General features: G+C 46.8%; 2 protein-coding genes across 2 annotated transcripts in view; one reads left to right on the top strand and one right to left on the bottom strand.

The window, feature by feature from the left end:
- frmpd1b (FERM and PDZ domain containing 1b) overlaps positions 1 to 2396 on the bottom strand; it is a gene marked incomplete at both ends in the record, with an annotated part of 18663 nt that extends 16267 nt beyond the window's left edge. Inside the window, 2 exons of the mRNA XM_083651701.1 lie at positions 787 to 959; positions 2290 to 2396. Of these exons, the coding sequence (XP_083507827.1) occupies positions 787 to 959; positions 2290 to 2396 (280 nt within the window). The remainder of the gene's footprint in view (positions 1 to 786; positions 960 to 2289) is intronic.
- A 14733-nt stretch (positions 2397 to 17129) lies between these two features.
- tomm5 (translocase of outer mitochondrial membrane 5 homolog (yeast)) lies at positions 17130 to 20156 on the top strand. The gene is made up of 2 exons (XM_083652093.1): positions 17130 to 17340; positions 19796 to 20156. The coding sequence occupies exons 1-2, from the start codon at positions 17220 to 17222 to the stop codon at positions 19828 to 19830; spliced, it is 156 nt and encodes a 51-aa protein (XP_083508219.1). The 5' UTR covers positions 17130 to 17219; the 3' UTR covers positions 19831 to 20156.
- The last annotated feature ends 2598 nt before the right edge of the window (positions 20157 to 22754 follow it).

Below are 22754 nucleotides of genomic sequence, written 5' to 3' on the forward strand. Positions count from 1 at the left end.
CCCCTCCTCCCTGTGCTCTGCTCTGTTCTTTTCGCACATTCACGCTCTCTCTTTTGCTCTCTCGCGCCATATTTGTTTGTCGGCCTTTGTCTGTTCCCTCTTCCTCTGTCATTTTCTGTCTGCTCTTCTCTCTCTCTCCCTCTCTCTCTCTCTCTCTCTCTCTCTGGCAGCAAATAAACGATTATTGAGTTGGTGGCAATGTTGGACCCTGCTCAGGCATTTATCAGCTGATTCCACGAGAGAGACAGAAAACTCATGGCTCAGCATTTCTCTCTCTCTCTCCCTCTCTCTCTCCCTCTCCCTCTCTCTCTCACACACTCTCCCTCTCTCACACTCTCTCTCACTCTCTCTCTCTCACACACTCTCCCTCTCTCACACTCTCTCTCCCTCTCTCTCGCTCGCCTATCAAACTTTAAATGAAAAGTGATTGAATCTAAAAAGGGATGAGCAGGTGGCTCTGTTGTTTCCATGGCTTTCCTGGCACCGCGCCTCGCAGTCTGAATGCCAGGAGAGAGTCAATGTACGTGCATGTGTGTGTGTGTGTGTGTGTGTGTGTGAGAGAGAGACAGAGAGAGAGAGAGAGAGAGAGAGAGAGAGAGAGAGAGAGAGAATGTAAATCTGTCTTGCTGTAGGCAGGGCCCTGTTGCATGAAGCAGGTGGTCATTTGAAGGGGGAGCAGGGAAGCAAAGTGCACTCATCCACATAAACAAACACAACATCCTTTCTCTCTCTCTCTATATCTACCTACCTACCCACCACATCACCTCGCCACACCCACCCATGTACCTGTGGCGACGTCCCTGACCAGCAGGGGTGCGTTGGCTGTGAGGGTGAAGCCATGTCCGCTGGTACCATCCAGAACCGGGTCCCGGGTGATCTGCAACGTCAGCTTCACATGGAAGTTCTGATTGGTCAGACTGTTGGAGCGTGTCGAGCGCCCGTCGCCTAGCAACCGCTCTCTGAGGAGGTCAGACGAGGGGAAGAGAGGCGAGAGGTTACCTGACCGCTGGCCACAACAACACACCAATCAAGAGCTACAAATCAGGTTGGGTACTGTAAGCAAGAGAGATCCAACTCTGCAAAATCACTTCATACAAATGGTGTATGCGCTGGCTAATTAATCAAAGGAAGTGAAAGTTGTATCGGTGTGAAAATCTAACTTCCGACCAGCAAATTTGCACAAAACACCCCATTATTTTCTTCTCATTTCACACAATGTCACATCATGGAAGATCTTTCTTCACCTGCTATCGTTTCTGGTTGTGAAAGCAGTGCTATAAGCTCTGTTTGCTTCCGGCTAATGTTAACTACAGAAGTCTAACATTACATCTCTACACGGAACAAGGCAGCTGACATCACATTCCTATAAAACGGTCATTAATGATCTCTATATGCGCTGATGGCGTGGGACGGAACTGTTGTTGTGTTTAAACGCATCAGGCTCTGTCAGACCCGCTCCCCGGGTCAGCTGGTGGTGGTGACACGGCGAGATGTTTGATGAGCCGCACTTCCTGTTGCGCCGCCTCAGAACCAGAAAACACTTAGCGGACTGCGAGGGAATGAAGGGCTCTTCAAAGCATATTTTGTGGTTCAGCGTGGGGTGTGTTTGTGTGCGACAGGGACAGGCTGTTTTTGAATATGCACTCAACTATGCATCTCAAAGTCTGTGTGCGTGTGTGTGTGTGTGTGTGTTCATATCAGGGTAGGACATTCAAAAAAAGTAACTTTTTTTTGCCATTTTTAGGTCCATTGTGGTGCTTTTCAGGCACAATTCTATTTAATTAACAGTGAAATGATATATTATTTGGCACCACTATGATGTGTTTTCACTTCTTTCCCATTGCTGGAAACTGGTTGCAGAAGAAGCTGAGCTGTTTCCTCTCCTTGTCCCCAAAGGGTCCATCTACCCCTTGCAGTGGTTTGTATGGGATCAGCGTTTCCTGCTCTTGCTGGCAGCATGGTGCCAACACTTCCTCCTGCTGCAGGCTGCGTGCTCAGTTGTTTTCTGATCAAATACCACTCAAATGTTCTTACCCACAATGCACTGGGGGGGGGGGAAAGATCCCCCTAGTTATGAGCTCTCATGAATCACCTACGGTGGCCCACGAGGTGAGTAGTCACATCCGCATGTGAATACTGTAATACATGTAAATAGGGTCAAATGTCAGTTATCCTATCAGGGGCTTTTCGACGCCTTGTTTTTTAATCTCACTAGCATTTTATGAACTTTTGGGGGCATTTTTGCCCCCGAGCCCCTGTTCACCTTCGACCCCCTGGGTTATACTGTACCTGCTAAGCGACTCGCGGGTGCGTCTTATTATGGTCCCCACCACCTGCTGCACCCGACTGGTCCCCCGAGCCGGAGACCTGCTCCTACACCGCTCCTTCTCCTCCATTTAACTAGAGACAGACAGAGGAGGAGAGCGAGAGAGGGATGAGTGACAACGTCCCAGAGAGACAAAGGACAGAGATAAGGAGAGACACTGGGGACGGAGATGAAAGGATTGTGAGGTCGGAAAAAAAAGAGAGTTTGCTTGTGTCTTCTTGGACTGTGCGTTCAGCGCTGAAATAGTGCAACAGCTACATTTGCATCTCGCCTGCACCGTTTTTATATGCAGAGCATGTAGCCTGCCCTGAATACACTGCATAATCAGATATGTGAATAGGAGAGAGAGAGAGAGAGAGAGAGAGAGGGATAGAGAGAGAGTGTGTGAGAGAGAGAGGGGGGGGGGGGGGTAGTCGATGTGAATAGCAACACGTCATATGCATTCATCGAGGTGATGCGAGTCGTAACAAAAGGGCGATATGATACATTTACAGTAGGATGCATGAGGACCAAACTACACCTTTATCCCCAAAAAGAGGATGGAGAATCAAACCTGCATGTTTACTAGTAACGCCCCTGAATAAATAAAGGTAAAAAAGAAAAGAAAATCCGCAGCAGCGCACTTTCTGCTTAGCCTGCTGTTTAAACCTGGGAGCACTGGGGGACTTAATGAGGGATGGGACAGTTTTCAGTCAAACCCCAGAGAAGTGTGGCTGCCAGCGCTGCCTGAACTCTGCACCACAACTCAAGGCCAGCAGCCTCCTCTCTGCGGGCTCATCCAGAGACAAGCACTGAACTCTGCACCACAACTCAAGGCCAGCAGCCTCCTCTCTGCGGGCTCATCCAGAGACCAGCACTGAACTCTGCACCACAACTCAAGGCCAGCAGCCTCCTCTCTGCAGGCCCATCCAGAGACAAGCACTGAACTCTGCACCACAACTCAAGGCCAGCAGCCTCCTCTCTGCGGGCTCATCCAGAGACCAGCACTGAACTCTGCACCACAACTCAAGGCCAGCAGCCTCCTCTCTGCGGGCTCATCCAGAGACCAGCACTGAACTCTGCACCACAACTCAAGGCCAGCAGCCTCCTCTCTGCAGGCCCATCCAGGCAGAGACAAGCACTGAACTCTGCACCACAACTCAAGGCCAGCAGCCTCCTCTCTGCGGGCTCATCCAGAGACCAGCACTGAACTCTGCACCACAACTCAAGGCCAGCAGCCTCCTCTCTGCGGGCTCATCCAGAGACCAGCACTGAACTCTGCACCACAACTCAAGGCCAGCAGCCTCCTCTCTGCGGGCTCATCCAGAGACCAGCACTGAACTCTGCACCACAACTCAAGGCCAGCAGCCTCCTCTCTGCAGGCCCATCCAGAGACCAGTGCTGAACTCTGCACCACAACTCAAGGCCAGCAGCCTCCTCTCTGCAGGCCCATCCAGAGACCAGCACTGAACTCTGCACCACAACTCAAGGCCAGCAGCCTCCTCTCTGCGGGCTCATCCAGAGACCAGCACTGAACTCTGTACCACAACTCAAGGCCAGCAGCCTCCTCTCTGCAGGCCCATCCAGAGAGACCAGCACTGAACTCTGCACTAGAGGTCTTCACGGGTCTACTCGGACCCTAGGACCCGGGACCCGTTCCGAGACCCGTACGGGTCCGGGTCCATATTTCTTATGGTCAATTAAGGTCCCCACGGGTCCGGGTCTATTTATCGTTATGTGTAATAAGAGTGGATCCGAGAAGACCCGTGATCAGCGCTGATCACGAGGGAAACGCATCAAAACAGCGCACGTGAGGCTTGTTGTCACAAACTGCAAGTAAATCCATAGAGAAAATAAGTAGCAAAGAGCGTTCCCATCTGCAACGAAAATTACATTACTTCCTCGTTTACATAAAGCGCATGTATTGTGAGCGCATGGGTACACATGCGTCTCAGGCAAACAAGGAAGTGATTTTCGTTGCAGAGAGGTAACCCTCTTGGAACCACTCTTGCTGGTTCCTCTCGCTATGGATTTACTTTGAAAATGACAGTTTTGCGTACTTTGGATTATTATTTGATGATCGCATGGTGAGTACACAAGTCACAACATGTATGTGATTGTTTCTAGCGCTGTTGTGTGTGCTTTTGGGGGAATGAACGGCGGTAGCATATTAGAGACTGCCACACTACTGTACTATCTAACTAGCGTTAACAGTACTAGCAGCCCCCATGTATCACTGTGAAACGCACTTTCTAATGCACGCCACGCACAGTGAAGATGTTGGCGGCGTGTCCCTTCGCATTTAACGTTAGCCAGGGGACTTTTCAGCCATGCATCTGCATGCGTCTCAGATTTCTAATAATATACGGGTCCACACGGGTCCGACATTTATCGGTTCTGAACGGGGCCGGGTCTCAGATTTCTAATAATAGACGGCTCCACTCCGGGTCCGGGCACAAATGTCCCGGGTCCATTAGGGTCCGGGTCCGTGATTTTGGACCCGTGAAGACCTCTACTCTGCACCACAACTCAAGGCCAGCAGCCTCCTCTCTGCGGGCCCATCCAGAGACCAGTGCTGAACTCTGCACCACAACTCAAGGCCAGCAGCCTCCTCTCTGCAGGCCCATCCAGAGAGACCAGCACTGAACTCTGCACCACAACTCAAGGCCAGCAGCCTCCTCTCTGCGGGCCCATCCAGAGACCAGTGCTGAACTCTGCACCACAACTCAAGGCCAGCAGCCTCCTCTCTGCGGGCCCATCCAGAGACCAGTGCTGAACTCTGCACCACAACTCAAGGCCAGCAGCCTCCTCTCTGCGGGCCCATCCAGAGATCAGCGCTGGCCGTCTGCATCTTCTGATCATTCCCTGGACAGTCTTTATGCTGTTATCTCTTCTACAGGAGTGTGAATGAAAGTAAGTGGCCTTTGAAGATTTGAAGTAGTTGAGGTGCGCTTGATCTGTTGTTTTTTTTCCAGACAACTAAACATCCTCCAAAGTAAATGCATCGGATGGGCGATTAAACGACATATTTAGCTACTATCCTGTCATGGTCTGGTGTTTGATACAGTACATCTGCTGTTGTACTGGACCGTGTGACCCCACATGGCAGGGAAAGGAACTTTGGCAGGGACGGCAACAGTAGCGACCCGGACCTGATCGATACGGGCTAACGATGATGAATGCGCTCCAGAAACCAGCCGCTCGATACCTCGGCCTCTGCAGCCGGCAGCTTTGTTTGATCAGCTCCCTGAAATGTGGAGGAAACTTCCGGAAGCCCGAGACAGAAACTTTGGTGAAGGTCTTCGAGGAAGCACAACCTTGTTTTTGTCCTTGGGGGACAAACTAGAAACTAGCACACTTGTCCCGGGCATTTTTAAAACATGCCTGAAGTCATTACGGTGCAGTTATCTTGCTGTACTTTCCAAGTCCTGAGTTATGCGGAATCATTACGAGCTGCAATGCAATCAATAAGGACTGTTAATGTCACTACCACAAGACATATTCACAGGAGAGTGGCGAGAATACACACAGTCACACATTCGTTTTTTTCTCTCTTTTCACAAACAATCTGGCTGGATTTGAGCGTCAGATGGGATTCCCGCGGTAGCTAAAGCTAACCCTCCGCTGATGTGATTTGTGGTAGACCAGAGGCTAGTGCTGACTAGCCGCCCTCGGTAGCAGTAGTGCGGCCTCTGTCCCGTAAGAGGATTAGAGAAGCTCTCTTCCTGCGAGAGCGCAGACCGGCCGGGGTGTCACTTTAGCACCTCCCGCTGATCCCCCATTCAGCCAGATTGACGCGGACGAGGAAGCGGATGAGCGAGGCTGGGTGACTGACAGCTGCCGCTACGCCACACGCCGTGGTTATTGACCCGCCCGGCCCCGCCCCCGCCGACAGGCCCATCAGCTCCTCTTAAAGGTCCTGAAACGGTTTGGACTGCTAAGAGAATTTTTCCCTGTGTGAATGTGTGAATGTGCGTGTGTGTGTGTGTGTGTGTGTGTGTGTGTGTGTGTGTGTGTGTGTGTGTGTGTGTGTGTGTGTGTGTGTTTGTGTGTGTGTGTGTGTGTGTGTGTGTGTGTGTGTGTGTGTGTGTGTGTGTGTGTGTGTGTGTGTGTGTGTGTGCGTGTGTGTGTTGTATGTGCATCAGTGCTGCAGTCAGTGCTGCTGAGTCAGGTGAAGATCTCTCTTCTCTCTCTGTCTCTGTCTTTGTCCTTGCCGAGTCAGGTGGTCATATCTGATGACACTCTCTCCGGGCGGCATATATATATATATATTTTAATCTGGAGCAGGGGTGTCAAACATGCGGCCCGGGGGCCAGATCCGGCCCCCCAAAGGGTCCAATCCGGCCCAAAGGATGACTTTGCAAAGGGTTAAAATTGCACTGAGAAGTCCTTCAATCCAATGTGATGCACTTGTGAAGGCTAAGAGATACCAGGTTTCATGAGCAAGTTACATATTAAGCCTATTCATGTTATCTGTATTACGGTAATCACTAAATGGTCAGCTGATTTCATTACCTTTGCTTGACTATAGAGAATTGCACAGTTGCCATCAATTGTAATCAGGGGTGTAGTGATAAATACAGAGGTGGGGAAACTATCCAAGGTGAGTACCGGTAGTTTACCCCCCTTGTTTGCCCTCATTCATTGATACAGTTGATCTGAAAATAGGTGAGTAAATTATCTGCCTCATTTCAAAGGGGTGGGTTAATTGTTTACTTGCGTTGACCCTCGACTACACCCCTGATTGTAATGCACAGTACAGAGATAATGTGCTTGATGGTAGCTGAGATAAGCCTACGTGTTGTAGGGTTGTACCTGTAATTCTTTACACTAAAAGAAACTGGAAAACATGGAGGTTTTGTCATATATAGGTTATTATTGATTTTCTTTGTCTGGCCCACTTGACACCAAATTGGGTCGCATGTGGCCCGTGGACTAAAATGAGTTTGACACGCCTGAGTCTGGAGCATCTGATCCACTTGAATAAGAAGAGGCTTACTACTCTCTCTCTTTACAAAACACCTCGCCCTTTTACCTACACTAAACCATCAATGGTAGTAAAGCAGGTGTGCTTCTGTGTGCTTCCAACTGTTGGATGTTCTCTTTGTAGATGTCAGACGTGACAAGCTTTGATTTTTATACCAGGGTTCAGAGCTGCTTTCTGTCCTGAAAGCAGCAGGATCATCTCCTCATGACATTCAGTGACTGTGTGACTCACCGTGATGTAGCGTGTCTCTTCAGGACTCCACAACACAAATAGCCTCTCGCCCTCTGAGACATCCGCTCCGCAGCCCCTCCGCGATTGGCTGACACAAGGTGGAGGGCGGCTCTCCGTGATCATCAGGAACGATCCCAATCTGCTACGGCCACCTGCGCAGAGCAGAGCAGAGAAATCCCATCAGGCGGACGTGTCAGAATCCATGAACCACACGGACATCCGCACCTCCCACCCCCCCCCCCCCCCCCCCCCCCTCCCACCCCCGGGTTTATATTTAGAACGAGACGCGGACCAATCGCCAACCACGGACAACCGCTTCCTCGCTATTCTCACATTGTAGTGCCAATCATTATCTGCCTTGCTTTTTGTCAGTAACAGAGCTAGTATATTCCAGTTGTTGATCTTCTCAGAGCGAGCGTGTAAGTATGTCAAGCAAAGCAGATGTGAGTCCAAACCAGCTATGTGGTTGTGGTTTTCCAAGGGGCTCCTCCTCTGGTCCCCAAGGCTCTCTCTCTCTCTCTCTCTCTCTCTCTCACTTGCTCTCTCTCTCTCTGTCTCTCTCTCTCCCTCTACGTCCCTGCAGCCTCGAAAGCACATGGCGATGTGGAGACGAGGCGGAGGCACTCCATCTCTGTCGGCGAGTCTAAATTAAAATTTCATCCCGCCCGCTTCAGTTAACAGTTCTTACTGGGCACGCTCTCTAAAAGCAGAGGACAGCCTGTGAGTCGTGATGTGGCGGTCGCTTGGTGGGAGAGACGCTGCCAGGCGGACGGAGATCCGCCTGGCACTCTTTCATATCAACATCAGGGTAGGCTGAAACATCAGGGTAGGAGGCTGAAACCTAAGCCAGCCGCTAGTCGGGGAGACAAATACCCTTGGGGGAGCGCTTTGTGCAAAAAGCCTAGTTTGTCGGATTGGGAGCGACACTGAATAAACATTCTCCATCTTGTCGAAGGAAACCAGCTCATTTTGCTCACTTGAATGATCTGCGAGCTCAACTCAACTCTCTCGCTCTCCGCCGGGCTTTATTCGCGGCGAGGGGAGCGGAAATCATGGGAATTGATAGTCCCATCTGTGCAGCTCTTCCAGCAGGCCCCTGTGTCCCACACACAGAGCTCTTTCACCAGGCCCATGTGTGTGCCAGTGAAAAGCCAGCAGAAGAAGAGCATGGGACCCACACACACAGATTACAGGGGGCACATGAATAATGCATGGTGGCTAACGCAGCTAGCCGGGGCCTTCTGCCACTTTGCCAACAAGACCGAGAAGAGCACGGAGAACAGTAGAATAAGAAGGAAGAAAGAGGTATATAGCAGGGGTTTGCAGGGGAGAGGGGGAGGAGAGAGGAGGGGGGGGGGGTCTGAGGGGCCGAGAGAGGGGGAGAGAAAAGGGGGGAGAAGAAGAGAATTGGTCAAGGCGGAGAAAGGACAGGATATTGGAGTGGGGGGTGCAGAAGGGGAGAGAATGTTAAAGAGGGTGAAGAGGGCAGAGAGAGAATAGAGAGAACAAAAGTGTCTCTCCAGCGTGCTGGAAAGGAGAAGGTGGGGAAAGGCTGATAGATGCAGCATTTCTCCACCAACCCAGCGCAAACACAGCCCGGCGGCGGACATTGATGTATTGGTCAGTCGAAGCATTACCATTCGCCATGTCGTCGTCGTTGTTGTTTTTCGCCTTCTTCTCTGCTGTGTGTGAATAGCTGGACGCACTCGTGTTTTCATTGAAAGGACTGTTACTCTCTCTTGCTAACGAGGTGACAGTCGTTTGGTGTGACTCAAATCCGTGGCCTCTCCGTCTGTGTGCTGCTGTGATGAGTCCTGCTCCTAATCTGCTTCCAAATCAATAGTCATTCGTGAAGCGTCGTGTCCTTAAGTCGCCGCGCAACTCATCAGCAAGGCTTCTCGCCTGTCTGGCCTTCCACTCCTTCTGTCTGTCTGTTTTCCTCTGTCACTCTCTCCCTTCTGCTCTCTCTCTGTCTGTCTCTTTCTCTCTGTACTTGTTTCTCTATCTTCAATGCAAACAGAATATTATTTGGATAGGCAGTTGGTCACGAATGAATTTATCTATCTGGGATGTACGATACGTCGTCAATCATATCGGTATCAGCCGATGTTGGTCACTTTTTAATATATCGCTATCGGTCCGATGAGCAAAATAACAGCAATGTTAATATCGTTTATTATTGCAATGCCTATCATCCAAAATCATCTCATATTGAGAGGAAAGAATGCAGTAAATTATTTATCTATTATTTATGGGCTTTTCCAAATGTTTTGGAAATAAAGAAAGACGTTACTTTCTCAAATTCACTGTGTTTACATGTGTTTTTCGGTATGTACAAAATTTGATGATCATAGAAACTTGTTTTTATACAGATCATTTCGAAGTCCGTAAATATTGATGATCAGCTATTAGCTTGGGTGAACCCAGCCTTCAACGTGACGTCAGAGACTGTGTCTGTAGCTTAAGTTTCTACGTGACGTGACAGACTGTGTCTGTAGCATAAGTTTCTACGTGACGTGACAGACTGTGTCTGTAGCTTAAGTTTCTACGTGACGTGACAGACTGTGTCTGTAGCATAAGTTTCTACGTGACGTGACAGACTGTGTCTGTAGCTTAAGTTTCTACGTGACGTGACAGACTGTGTCTGTAGCTTAAGTTTCTACGTGACGTGACAGACTGTGTCTGTAGTGTAAGTTTCTACGTGATGTCACAGACTGTGTCTGTAGTGTAAGTTTCTACGTGATGTCAGAGACTGTCTGTAGCGTAGGTTTCTACCTGACTGACACGTGGAGGCTGGGTTTACCCAGGATAATCAGCCATAACAGCAATGTTAATATCGGCATCCCTAAATCTATCTATCGGTTTCTATTTCTTTATCTCTGGATGTTGTTTCTCTGACACAAACCCATATCTCTCTCTCTCTCAACCCACCATTCTCTGTTTGATTTGCCAACACAATCGCCCACTTTCTCTCTCTCTCGTCTCTGTCTCTCTCTCTCACACACACACACACACACACACACACACACACACACACACACACACACAGTCCCTCTGTCTCTGGTAATACAGTCTTGCTCAACCCTGCCTACTGTTACGAGCAGTTCATCGAAATAGAAATACTCCCCACTCGCTCTCTCTCTCTCTCTCTCTCTCTCTCTCTCTCTGTCCTCAGGGATTGAGAGGTCGTGTTGAATTGGCAATGGTGGCTGTTCCTATGTGCGGCCAGCTGGGCACAACACAGCTTTAAATCCAATCACTGTAGCAGGCCAGACAGAGCAGGACTGAAATGCAATGGACCTATCAGACAGAGCAGGACTGGAATGGACTGGACCTATCAGACAGGGCAGGACTGGAATGGACTGGACCTATCAGACAGAGCAGGACTGGAATGGACTGGACCTATCAGACAGAGCAGGACTGAAATGGACTGGACCTATCAGACAGAGCAGGACTGAAATGGACTGGACCTATCAGACAGAGCAGGACTGGAATGGACTGGACCTATCCGCGCTGGACCGGGTTGACTGAGTCCTTCTGAAAAAAGGCCCAGACACACAGCTCGTCCAGGCCTCCACCAAACAACAACACAATACATAGTGACGGAGGCAGGCCTCCACTAAACAACAACACAATAGTGACGGAGGCAGGCCTCCACTAAACAACAACACAATACATAGTGACGGAGGCAGGCTGACGTTCTACGTCACGGATTGTTGATCAAATTCCTGCCATTCAGCTGTCCACAACGACGAATGAAGCCAGGCCGGCCAGAGCACCTCTGCTCTCTGCTAATGCAATCCAGCAGCACACGCATGCACACACACACACACACACACACACACACACACACACACACACACACACACACACAACACACACACACACACACACACACACACACACACACACACACACACGTAAGCCATAGCCCCTAATGTGATAAGGGAGAGGTATACAACATATGATTGGTAACTCTATCACCAGACTCTAGCAGTATTCCCGCACACTGACTGACTGACTGACTGAACAACTCTTATTCTGTGAAAGCGCCAGCTGCTGCTATTGACATCTCGTTCCCAAATGTGCCCTCTGTAACCAACAACCCCCCCCCCCCCACACACACACACACACACACACACTCACTCTCACACACATGAGCGCGCGCACACACACACACACACACACGGCCAGCTGAAGGCTAGGCTATCACACCGGATACAGCTGCACTGCATGAGGTGCGGGGCAGCAGCAGGGGTCTCTTCAGCAATGCAACAATTCACTCGGACTCACAGTTGTTGCTGCTGCTGCTGGCCGGCCAAGTTGGACAGAGGCCACAGCGCACATTCTGTCCAACAGCCGACTTGGCACAAATATGAATATTTGGACGACTTGAGGTGAGCTTGATTTAAGCTTGTGAGGCAGTTTGACAAGTAGAGTAGAGTTCACAAAATACAACCGTTTTTCCAAATGTGCGCCAGACTAAATTCAGCACGCACCAAACTCTCGTTGTTGTAGTCAGTGAGAGGGCCGTGATCGCATAATGTGTTGTTTAGTAAACAACTCAGCCGACAATACAGATGTTGGTTGTTTGTTTTTTCGTTGGCTATGTTTGTGCTGCGTCTCCTCCAGACATAATCAAATCCAGCGTCCTGCTCCTCATTCAGCCGGTCAGCTCAGTCCATTAGTGTTATGAAGACTGACCTTCCTGCTCATTTCATCAGCGACCTGTAGAGGCCTCAGTTCCCCCGGTGCACTATTAAATAATGCCTCTTTTTGAAGATTAATAGTGCGCTGCTGCGTTGTGCTGCCGATCTGTATCGATGGTTCTGATCCGGAAAGAGAGAGACTGGCGGGGGATGCCTGGACGTCCTCCTCGCTCGCTGTCTGGAGGAGGCCTCTGGATCTTCGATGGATGTCGGGGGAGTCTGGAAAACTGGCCGCCTCGGTTCTTCTGTGGCTGTCCTGGCCAATTTCCTTCACCTCAGTGATGGTAAAATACATAATAGATGCATAATAGAGGTCTTATCTGTAAGTAAGAGTAATATTAGGTCAGCCAGGAAGCCAGCAGCTACAGTACAATAGGCCTCTGGCAGAATACTTGCATATAGCGACTCGAGCGAGGACTTCAATATTTCATATCACAGAGAAGAGTAGGGTTAGGGTGAGGGGAGAGAACAGCCGACATTTGCTGAGGCTTTAGACTTTTTTGTGGCCTTAGTCCACTGCTTTTCTGTCTCTTTGTGTGTAGCTATTATTCATAAATAGACTGTGGCCTATATTATGGAGCCACTTCCAGTCAAGTGTGCCATCACCGCTGAGCTGTCAAATCAATGAGGTCACGTCTGCCGGTGAGTAACGCTGGTACAGATCGAGAGAAGGATACAGATGTGTATTTCCCACTCGATTCCCAGATTCATCCTCTTTCCATCCCTCCATCCATCATTCATCCATCCATCCACCCACCCACCCATCCACCCATGCATCCATCCATCCAACATCCACCCAACATCCACCCAAGTTACAGCCCACATCCGCCCACTGCCATCGGCACGTAACCCATCGAGCTATGAATTAATTGAATTCCTTTACTGATATGGATTTTTTTCAGCAGTCTCCTATAGCCAAAGTGTTTCTGGTGCAAGAATATGATTCTGATTACCTAACTGTGTCAATTATTGATTGATCTAATGATTGGTGGTGGAGGCAATGGGCTGGAGCAGCAGCAGACACCAGCCCCGGCCGATACCACCAAGTGCCCCCGAGACAAGCAGCTATGACTGGAGGGAGGGGATGGGAGACTGTCTGTTTGATTGGCTGGCTGGCTGGCTGGCTGGCTGGCTGGCTGGCTGGCTGGCTGGAGTAAGTGGGACAGAGCAGCAGCCAGACAGTCGGGGCCGTTCTGGGCTAACGCGGACAGGCAGCAAGTCTTTCCTGATGTGCGAGTTCTGTCCGGTCGTCTTTCTCCTCTGGCCGAGTGACCTCGGAGCAACAACACTCCCATCGCATGTTCTATCATACAGTGCATCCCTGAGTCACCGCACAAGGCCTGCAGCGCTGGCAGAGCACAGGCATGAGCGCGCACATGAACACACACACACACACACACACACACACACACACACACACACACACACACAAGCAACACAAAAGCAAGATACCTAACATCCATGGTTATTTGTCACCTCATTAGCAAGAGATAGTAACAGTCCTTTCAATTAAAACACGAGTGGCATAGACACACATCACAGGAGCAAAAATAGCAATTAGGGGTGTGTGTGTGTGGGGGGGGGGGGGCACTACAGCCTATACATGATGCTCTTAAAAAACACAATAAAAGATTAGGCTAATCGAGATCTACATTTTCTCTCCATTCCAGTCACATTCCCGTGAAGGCAAGGCAGCGGTAATTACACATGTCTCAATGGAAGCGTAATCAGCGGTCATATTGAATCATGTCATGCGTTAAACGAAGGCCCCAGAACAGCAAAACGCATCGTTCCGGTCTAGTTGTGTTGCGCTTGTCATGCCTGGCACGGCACGGGGGGAGCGTGTGCAGGACAGGGAGAGAGGCTGCACGTCGCCTTTCTGCTGCCCGGAGGATACATAGGCTACGATTACGCGCAAAAGGAGGAAAAAAGACGACTGACTCCCATTCATAATATGCGTGTTTTACAACCCAGACACTTGGCATCCCTTGATCCTTCTGGATTTAGCCGGTTCGTTTTCAGCCTGCATCCACTCCAGTGACGGGAATTTCACTGCGCACACGGAATGCGTGGATTCCCATTATCAGCATAAAGACATGTGTTTGTGAATAGGCTAATGCTGGGTAGATGAATGGCATCCAGGGGGGTAGCCTACAATGATCTGCCTACAATGGTTAAAAATGTAGGCTAAACTAGCTAGCTAGTTCCACATTATAACCTGGGATGACCGGGACGGCCCAGTCTGGTTATCAGAATTAGGCTATTAACTAACCACAAATCGGCCCTTTGGACTGTCTATTGCAGCTCATACATGCTTAATACATACCTTTAACGCATCAATTTCCCTCACACGACTAGACCAACTCTAACTTTAGCCTAATCGGTGGCAGCAGCCATGCCAGTTAAACCAGTAGGCTAAACAAAGAAAAGAAAAAAGGTCACTCTTTTGTTGCTTCCATTATAGCCTAATCTTAATCCGATTTAAATCACTCCACCGCACGCCTCACCCAAACCGGGACACGGGTGTAGCCTGCAGCGATGTGCAAAACGACCATCGGTTCAGTTATTCATTTGGATGAGGTGATCATATCAATCCAAATGGTCGGTCGGGACTGATGCAAGGTGCAGACGCCTCGTACGGGCTGGCGCTCCTTCATCAGACAATAACACGGGGAAATACCAAGAAGACTCACCTCGTGTTCAGAGGAGAGACGGACCGGTCCGGCAGTCCGGGAGAGAGAGTGTCCCGATAAATCACTGCTGCTGCTGAGGAGAAGAAATAATGTTTCTTTTCGCAAAAACGGCCCCGTCGTCCTCCCGGACTGTGTGATGTGTGGTGTGGGGGGTGGTTTGGCTATAGGCTATGCTGGATGCTGTCATCATTGGGACTGCTCTCTCCGCTTAATCCTCGGCCCTGAGCTCAGAAATAAAGCCAGCCACCCCTCTCTCTCTCTCTCTCTCTCTCTCTCTCTCTCTCTCTCTCTCTCTCTCTCTCTCTCTCTCTCTCTCTCTCTCTCTCTCTCTCTCTCTCTCTCTCTCTCTCTCTCTCTCTCTCTCTCTCCCTCCTCCTCCGCTGTCTGCCTCGAGGATCCCCCCGCCCCTCCCCATCGCCTCCACAAGGTCAGTTTGATGATAATAATAATAATAATAATAATAATAATAATAATAATTATTATTATTATTATTATTATTATTATTATTATTATTATTATTGTTGTTGTTGTTATTGCTATTATGATTATTATTATGATTATTATTATTATATATTATTAGGTTAGGTTAGGTACGAGCGGTTAGCAGTAGCTATTATTAATATTATTATTGTTGCTATTATTGTTATAAGATTATTGTAATTGTGTTGGCAGGGTTGGCAGTTACACGTCTACTCTAGACTCTAACCTATGTCAGTTCATATTGCTGTCGGTAACACTTCATAATACTGTAACACAAAAAATGGGTAGTTACTGAGGAACGAGTAAGGAACGAACCATTAGTTCATGAATAGTTAATGATTAGTTAATGAGTAGTTGATAGGTAGTTCCTTAATGGTAGTTACTTAAGAACTGACCATTAGTTACCATGTTAACGAACCAGTAAGTAATGATTACTTCCCTAATTTTTTTTTTTTCATTTGTTTTCATTCACTAGTTCATTAATAGTTAATGGGTAGTTCCTTAAAGATCCTTAATGGTAGTTACTTAAGAACTGACCATTAGTTCCCATGGTAGTTACTAAAGAACTGACCATTAGTTACCATGTTAACGAACCAGTAAGTAATGATTACTTCCCTAATTTTTTTTTTCATTTGTTTTCATTCACTAGTTCATTAATAGTTAATGGGTAGTTCCTTAAAGATCCTTAATTAAGTAATGATTACTTCCCTAAAAATTTTTTTTAAATATATTTCACTAGTTCATGAACAGGTAGTTCCTTAAGAACTGACTATTAGTTACCATGTTCGTGAGCATGACTCCACCAAATACTTACCAGTTGTTCATGAGTACTCATCGTTACTTCATGATTACCTTACCATTACTTACCATGTTAGTGCATCATTACTTCCTGCTTACTTTACCATTAGTTCCCATGTTTGTGCCCCCTCAAGTAAAGGAGTACATCTTACTGAGTAGTTACTAAGGAATACACCATTACTTCCTGCTGGTTCGTTAACATGGTAAGTAATGGTCAGTTCTTAAGTAACTACCATGGGAACTAATGGTCAGTTCTTAAGTAACTACCATTAAGGATCTTTAAGGAACTACCCATTAACTATTAATGAACTAGTGAATGAAAACAAATGAAAAAAAAAATTAGGGAAGTAATCATTACTTACATGTTCGTTAACATGGTAACTAATGGTCAGTTCTTTAGTAACTACCATGGGAACTAATGGTCAGTTCTTAAGTAACTACCATTAAGGATCTTTAAGGAACTACCCATTAACTATTAATGAACTAGTGAATGAAAACAAATGAAAAAAAAAATTAGGGAAGTAATCATTACTTACTGGTTCGTTAACATGGTAACTAATGGTCAGTTCTTAAGTAACTACCATTAAGGAACTATCTATCAACTACTCATTAACTAATCATTAACTATTCATGAACTAATGGTTCGTTCCTTACTCGTTCCTCAGTAACTACCCATTTTTTGTGTTACAGTATTATGAAGTGTTACCTTGCTGTCTATGTTGCTGATACGACAATAATCAGAAATCATCAGCAATCTCTGTTGTCAGAGTGACCCCATCAATATAGCAGGGCTATAATGCATTTTCATAGGCTAGTCACAAGGCAAATAATAAACCATTCCAAACTCACGTGTACGGTGCGTCCGTGAAGTTTGTCCCTCTGCGGGCGCCGTTGTTGTCGTGAGGTCCGTCATACGCATTTCCGGTTTAGATTTCATCCATGCTTCTTCCGAAACGATAATTTTTCAACCTACACAGGCAGACTGAGGAAGAATACCAGTTAAAACTACAGCCAGAATGTTTAAACTGGAAGGTCTCGGGCCTAAGATGGACCCAGAAGAGATGAGGAAGAAAATGCGTGAAGACGTCATCTCGTCCGTGCGCAACTTTCTCATATACGTTGCCCTTCTCCGAGTCAGTGAGTAGTCAGTCAAACAGATGACATTGACGCTTAAACCTAACCTAGTATGATATTCTAGTTTTATGTACGTTTAGGATATCTGTTGTTGCTTCTCTCTTCTAATTGGCTGAGGCAACCTTATGGTTACAATATATCTTCCCACACGAAAGTACAAACAGGCCTACAACAAAAACATATTCCAGTGATGCTATTCATACTATTCCCATGATGTCGCATGCATTTTATTTTATTTTACCAATGGCGCTTTACAATACACACATCACCCTCATTTGATTGTAATGGCATGTTAATTGATTACAATCACCTGTTATGTTCTTACAAAGATGGCCATGTGGCGATGTAACAGAATATTATCAATAGAGGCAGCTCAGACGTCTGCTACATCCAAACTACACCAGAAGCACGCACTAGTATGACAAAAAGGTGGTGTTTCACCCTCACAAGATCTTGTGCTCTTGGATGATCCAGCTCAACAGATGCATAAGCTTGCCCCAAGATGGAAGGGCCCATTTGTGGTTCTGCAGCAGGGATTGCAGCCCTGGTGTGACCTATGAGATCACAGATCCAAGAAATGAACAATCAAGAAAATGGATAGTTCTCCACAATAGACAAAAAAAAAAGTCTACAAACGACCTTTGCCAACCTTACCTGTCAACAGCCCTGTGCCACCGCGTTGGTACGGCTCTGACACCAGCCCCTCTGCCTGCCTTGTCAGGCACATATTTCTTTTAAATTGCTGCCACAGCCTCCGGCCGTAGAATAAAAATAAGACTGTAGAAGAAGAAATGGGACCACCGTCAGTGCGGATGCCTCGGGTGTCAGGTCCCAAACAACTAGCTGGTTTTCTTCAAACAATAACCACTAAGTTAGTTCCATCTGACCCTACCAAAACATTCAGAATGCAGAAATAAGGTGAGCTTAATGCCCGATACAGGATTCCACACGTTTTTATACCTAAGGTAATAGGGCGCTTCCCCAGCGAGCCATCAGGCGAGCTGTCAGAAGCGCCTGAGTGCTACCCTCCCATTGTACCTGCAAGGACTGTTCTAATACTGTTCTCCTCTCCGTTTGTCTTTGTAATAAAAGAGAATAACCAAACAGCACTCTAGCCCAGTGGTTCTCAACTGTTCTAGCCTTGTGACTCACTTAGTCATTAAGTCGCGATCCAAATTTCAGATTTTTTTTTATGGCTATAAGCTTTTTAAACCAGTTTAAACTGGTGATGGCCATGCCAGTTTTTCCTTTGACAAAATGTTGCTTAAGTTGGAGCATTATTTAGCCCCCTTCTTGACGATTTAGCAGGAGATTGTTGGTACCAGGGTGGGAATTACATGGAGGCCATGGCCTCCATTGCCCCTCCCTCTGGCCGTGATGCCCTGAGATCCCAAAGGCCACCTTGGCAGTGCCCTGCTACCAGCCTGCTACTGTCAGTTGCTTTAATGTAGCCTGCCCTATGCAAATGATGTGTAATTGGCTCATTTTAAGACACATTTCAGAAAAATCACTCTTCATGATGTCAATAGAGCAGTTGCCTTTGTGCCCTGGCATGTGGCCTTGTGCCCTAAAAAAATTTGCGATGCCGAAGGCAAGATGGCCCTGCCCCTAAAATGACGAAATTCCCACCCTCATTGCTACCAATGGGTGCCCTAGGTCTCCTAGTTTCATATCTTCTTTCTGGCTTTAAAAATGAGCCCACCAGGGGGGCATGGTGGTGCAGTGGTAAGCGGTGTCGCCTCACAGCTAGAAGGTCCTGGGTTCGATTCCCACCTGGGACGCTGTGAGCGCTTAAGGAATGCGTGCCCGTCCGCATGTCCTCGAGTGCCCGCCGCCCGGGTGGGGTCGTCAAAAGGGCCTTTCTGTGTGGAGTTTGCATGTTCTCCCCATGCCCCCTGGGGGTTTCCTTCATATAGGAACCCCTTCATGAAAACATGCAATATCCTGGTTGCTGATGTGGTGCCTCCTCTGGTCGTTCGGGGCGCCTCTTCGGAGGGAGGGGAAGTCGTTGGAATAGCGTGATCCTCCCACTTGCTATGTCCTACCCGTGAAGCTTCCCCTGTCAGGAGAAAAGAAGCGGCTGGCTACTGCCCATGTCTCGGAGGAAGCAAGGAGCCAGTTTCGGCTCTCCCCAGATTGGCAGAGGGTGGAGCAGCAACCAGGATAAATAAATTAAAATTAGCACTAACGGGGGATAAAAATCGGAGGGAAAAAATGAGCCCACCGCAGCCTCTGAAAGACAGTAATGCCGGCCGCGGACACTGGCGAGTCCCACCAGTTGAGAACCACTGCTCTAGCCCGAGCCCGATTCTTGCCCGGGGGACTGGAGTCAACACCTAAGACATAGGGTTACACCTATATATTGTGGGGATTTTCCCTGCTAAATTTGACTTAATAGACTATTATGCATTTTCTAACAGCAACTAACAAACTAATCTTCTGTTTCCTTCATTTGCAGCTCCCTATGTGTTGAAGAAGCTGGACAGCATATGAGTCGAGCAGCCTGTGTCTTCTCCCCTCCCATTCCCCGAGTTTACATTGGAGACAACACGGACATCACCAGACAACACGAGTTCACATGGAGACAACACGGACATCACCCATGCATCACCAGACAACACACACTGTGGAAGACAACCAGCCTCCCATCACTGTCCCGGAGAAATCACCCTGTTTTTAGTTGTACTACTTCTCTGTTGTCTGTGCTACGGTTTGCATTTTTGTTACAGAAAACACCACATTGTGAGCACTGTTCCAATGCAAAGTATGATAACGTGTGTGCCTGGCCTGCTGTGTCACGCAATAAAGGGAAAACACGCTGAATTTGTTTGTTTGAAAATGTGAAGTTACTGGAATGAAACGGATCCATCCAGCTTTGTTTAAGAACACTAGAACCTGTTAAACCACAGAAGAAAATCAACATGCCTATAACATACTGAACAAAAATATAAACATTTGTTTTTGCTCAGATTTTTCTATGCACACAAAATACTTATTTTGTTCATACATTTGTTTGCATCTGTGTTAGTGAGCACCTGTCCTTTGCCAAGATAATTCATCCACCTGACAGGTGTGTGGCACATCATTTTAGAGAGGCCTTTTATTGTGACCAGCCCAAGGCCGACCTGTGCAATAGTCATGCTAATCTCCATCTTGATGTTCCACCTGTCAAGTGGATGGATTATCTTGGTCAAGGAGAAGTGTTTATAACATGGATTTAAACAAATTTTTTAGAGAAATAAGCCTTTTGTTAACCTCGACGTGAGATTTGGCCTGTTTCTCATCCTGAGTCTCGGCGTAGCACCCCAACATGGCGTTGCAGGCTTCATTCAAAATGGCCCTACTTGTTCATACATGTAGCAATCACAATAAAACAGTACTTGCCTTACACACAAGGTTGTTGTCCTTCGAGTTAGGCTATTTCTGTTCTTAAATATTGCATACTTTACAATTCCGAGCTGTTTTGTCATGCCAGAGCCTGTCATTTCTGTCTTTTCCATTGAAAATGGCCGTTCTTCCGCTTCCCAGCGGGGAACTAGGGCTCGGTGTTGGAAACTACACAATTTTTAAGAACACAAATAGGCTGTTTCGATGGACAACAACCTTGTGTGTAAGGAAAGTACTGTTGTGTTGATACTACATGTATGAACAAGTAGGACCATTTTTGGAACTGAGCCTGTAACATATTGGGGTGCTCCTTTAAGACTAGCCGTGTTCTGAATGGTTCACTCATTCACTCACTATTCCCCATGTAGTGTTAAGAGCCATATGATTTATGACCCTTCAGCACATATACATACGGAGTATCAAAGTTTAGAGTTTCCCCCCCAATTGTATAAAGATAGCTCTGCCTGTCTTCAAATGAAGAACTTGGTGAATATGCTGGGGGTAATAAAACTGCTATCAGTGACTACTGTTGTAGGTAACAAACAATTCTTAAAGGTAGACTTTGTCCCAACTGGCCTGTTTGATAATAGGCATTTTTCAGTTAAATGGCCAGAAGGGGGCAGCAGGGTTTACTTATGTGCCTGAATGTTTGACTTTGAACAAGTATGTTCTTTGTTTGATATGTTGGCTTGGTACAATCCTTTTGCCATTTTGAAAAGTCATGACCAAATTAACATATTCTTTCACTTACATAATACAGAGTTAATTTTGTGTTGACAGACAGACAGATGACTATGAACTCTGCTGTAATATGTCACATGACCACTAGAGTGCAGCAGAGTAGCCTAAAACTGACCTACATTTGGGAATTGAAAGGAGGTATTTAATTTTAATTTTTCTTTTCAATTCAGTTTATAGTTTAGTTTCCAGAGTGGGTTTGCTAATTTCAATTTAGTTTTTATTAGTTTGAGTAGGCTATTTTATTTATTTATTTGTCAGGGGGCAAGAATTAAGAAGTTTGCTCATTTCAGTTTATTTTTTATTAGTTTGTGTAGACTATTAGTTTTATTTATTTATTTAATCTTAGAATATTTGTCAGGGGCAATATTTAAGAAGTTCAGAATTGTATTGGGTAGGCTAGCAATACAATAAACACAACACTTTGTGAATTGACTCACAGTCATGTAAACCAGTGGTTCTCAAACTTTTTCATGCTGTCTGAGTCTGATTGACACAAATTAGGCCATGACCCCCATTTGATAAGATTTTGTCCCAGGGTCCCATTTGATAATAGTTTCGCTTTTATATGTTTTGTTACAGAAAGTATGAAACTGATCAAAACTGTCATACATTCTGCCATGGTGTTACTTATGGATGGAATTCATGAAAATAAAATATTTATCTTTTTGCTGGGGACCCCCTGGCACCCCCTCAAGGAACCCTGGGGGTCCCTAGACCCCACTTTGAGATGCGCTGATGTAGACATCTATGTCTCAATGCTCTCAATAAACAGCACCAATGGCTCCTCACGCTTGTTGACAAATTTGACCAAACATGCTACTAAAACTAAATGCATTTTCTGTTTATTTTATCTTAGTTGTTTTGTTTCAGTTAGTCCCCCCCTCCCCCCCCCCACTAAAGGCTAGTTTGTCCTTTTATTTCAGCCAACTCAGGCTTAGTTAACTATATATAATAACCTTGGTAGCACGCACCACTGAGTATGCCATGCTGGGCTTTGTTATGGGTTAGAACAAGGTCGTTAGCATTAACTAATATAAACACATTTTCAAAGTTTAGGCTACAAGTAAAAGCATTTCTCTTTTTGCTGCAATAAATCAGGCAATTTGAAACCTTATTTTTTATTGTTATAAAATATGGAAATGTTTAACCCAAACAGCAGTCATGAAAGAACACTGAGCAACAGTAGGCTATAAGTAGGAATCATCACAATAGGACGGGTTGAAATGGAATGGGGAACAAGGCAAAAGTGCACAACAGCAACATTAATTATTATTGTGTTAACGATCAAC

Source organism: Poromitra crassiceps, assembly GCF_964638095.1.
Source record: "Poromitra crassiceps genome assembly, chromosome: 15".
Classification (NCBI taxonomy): Eukaryota; Metazoa; Chordata; class Actinopteri; order Beryciformes; family Melamphaidae; genus Poromitra; species Poromitra crassiceps.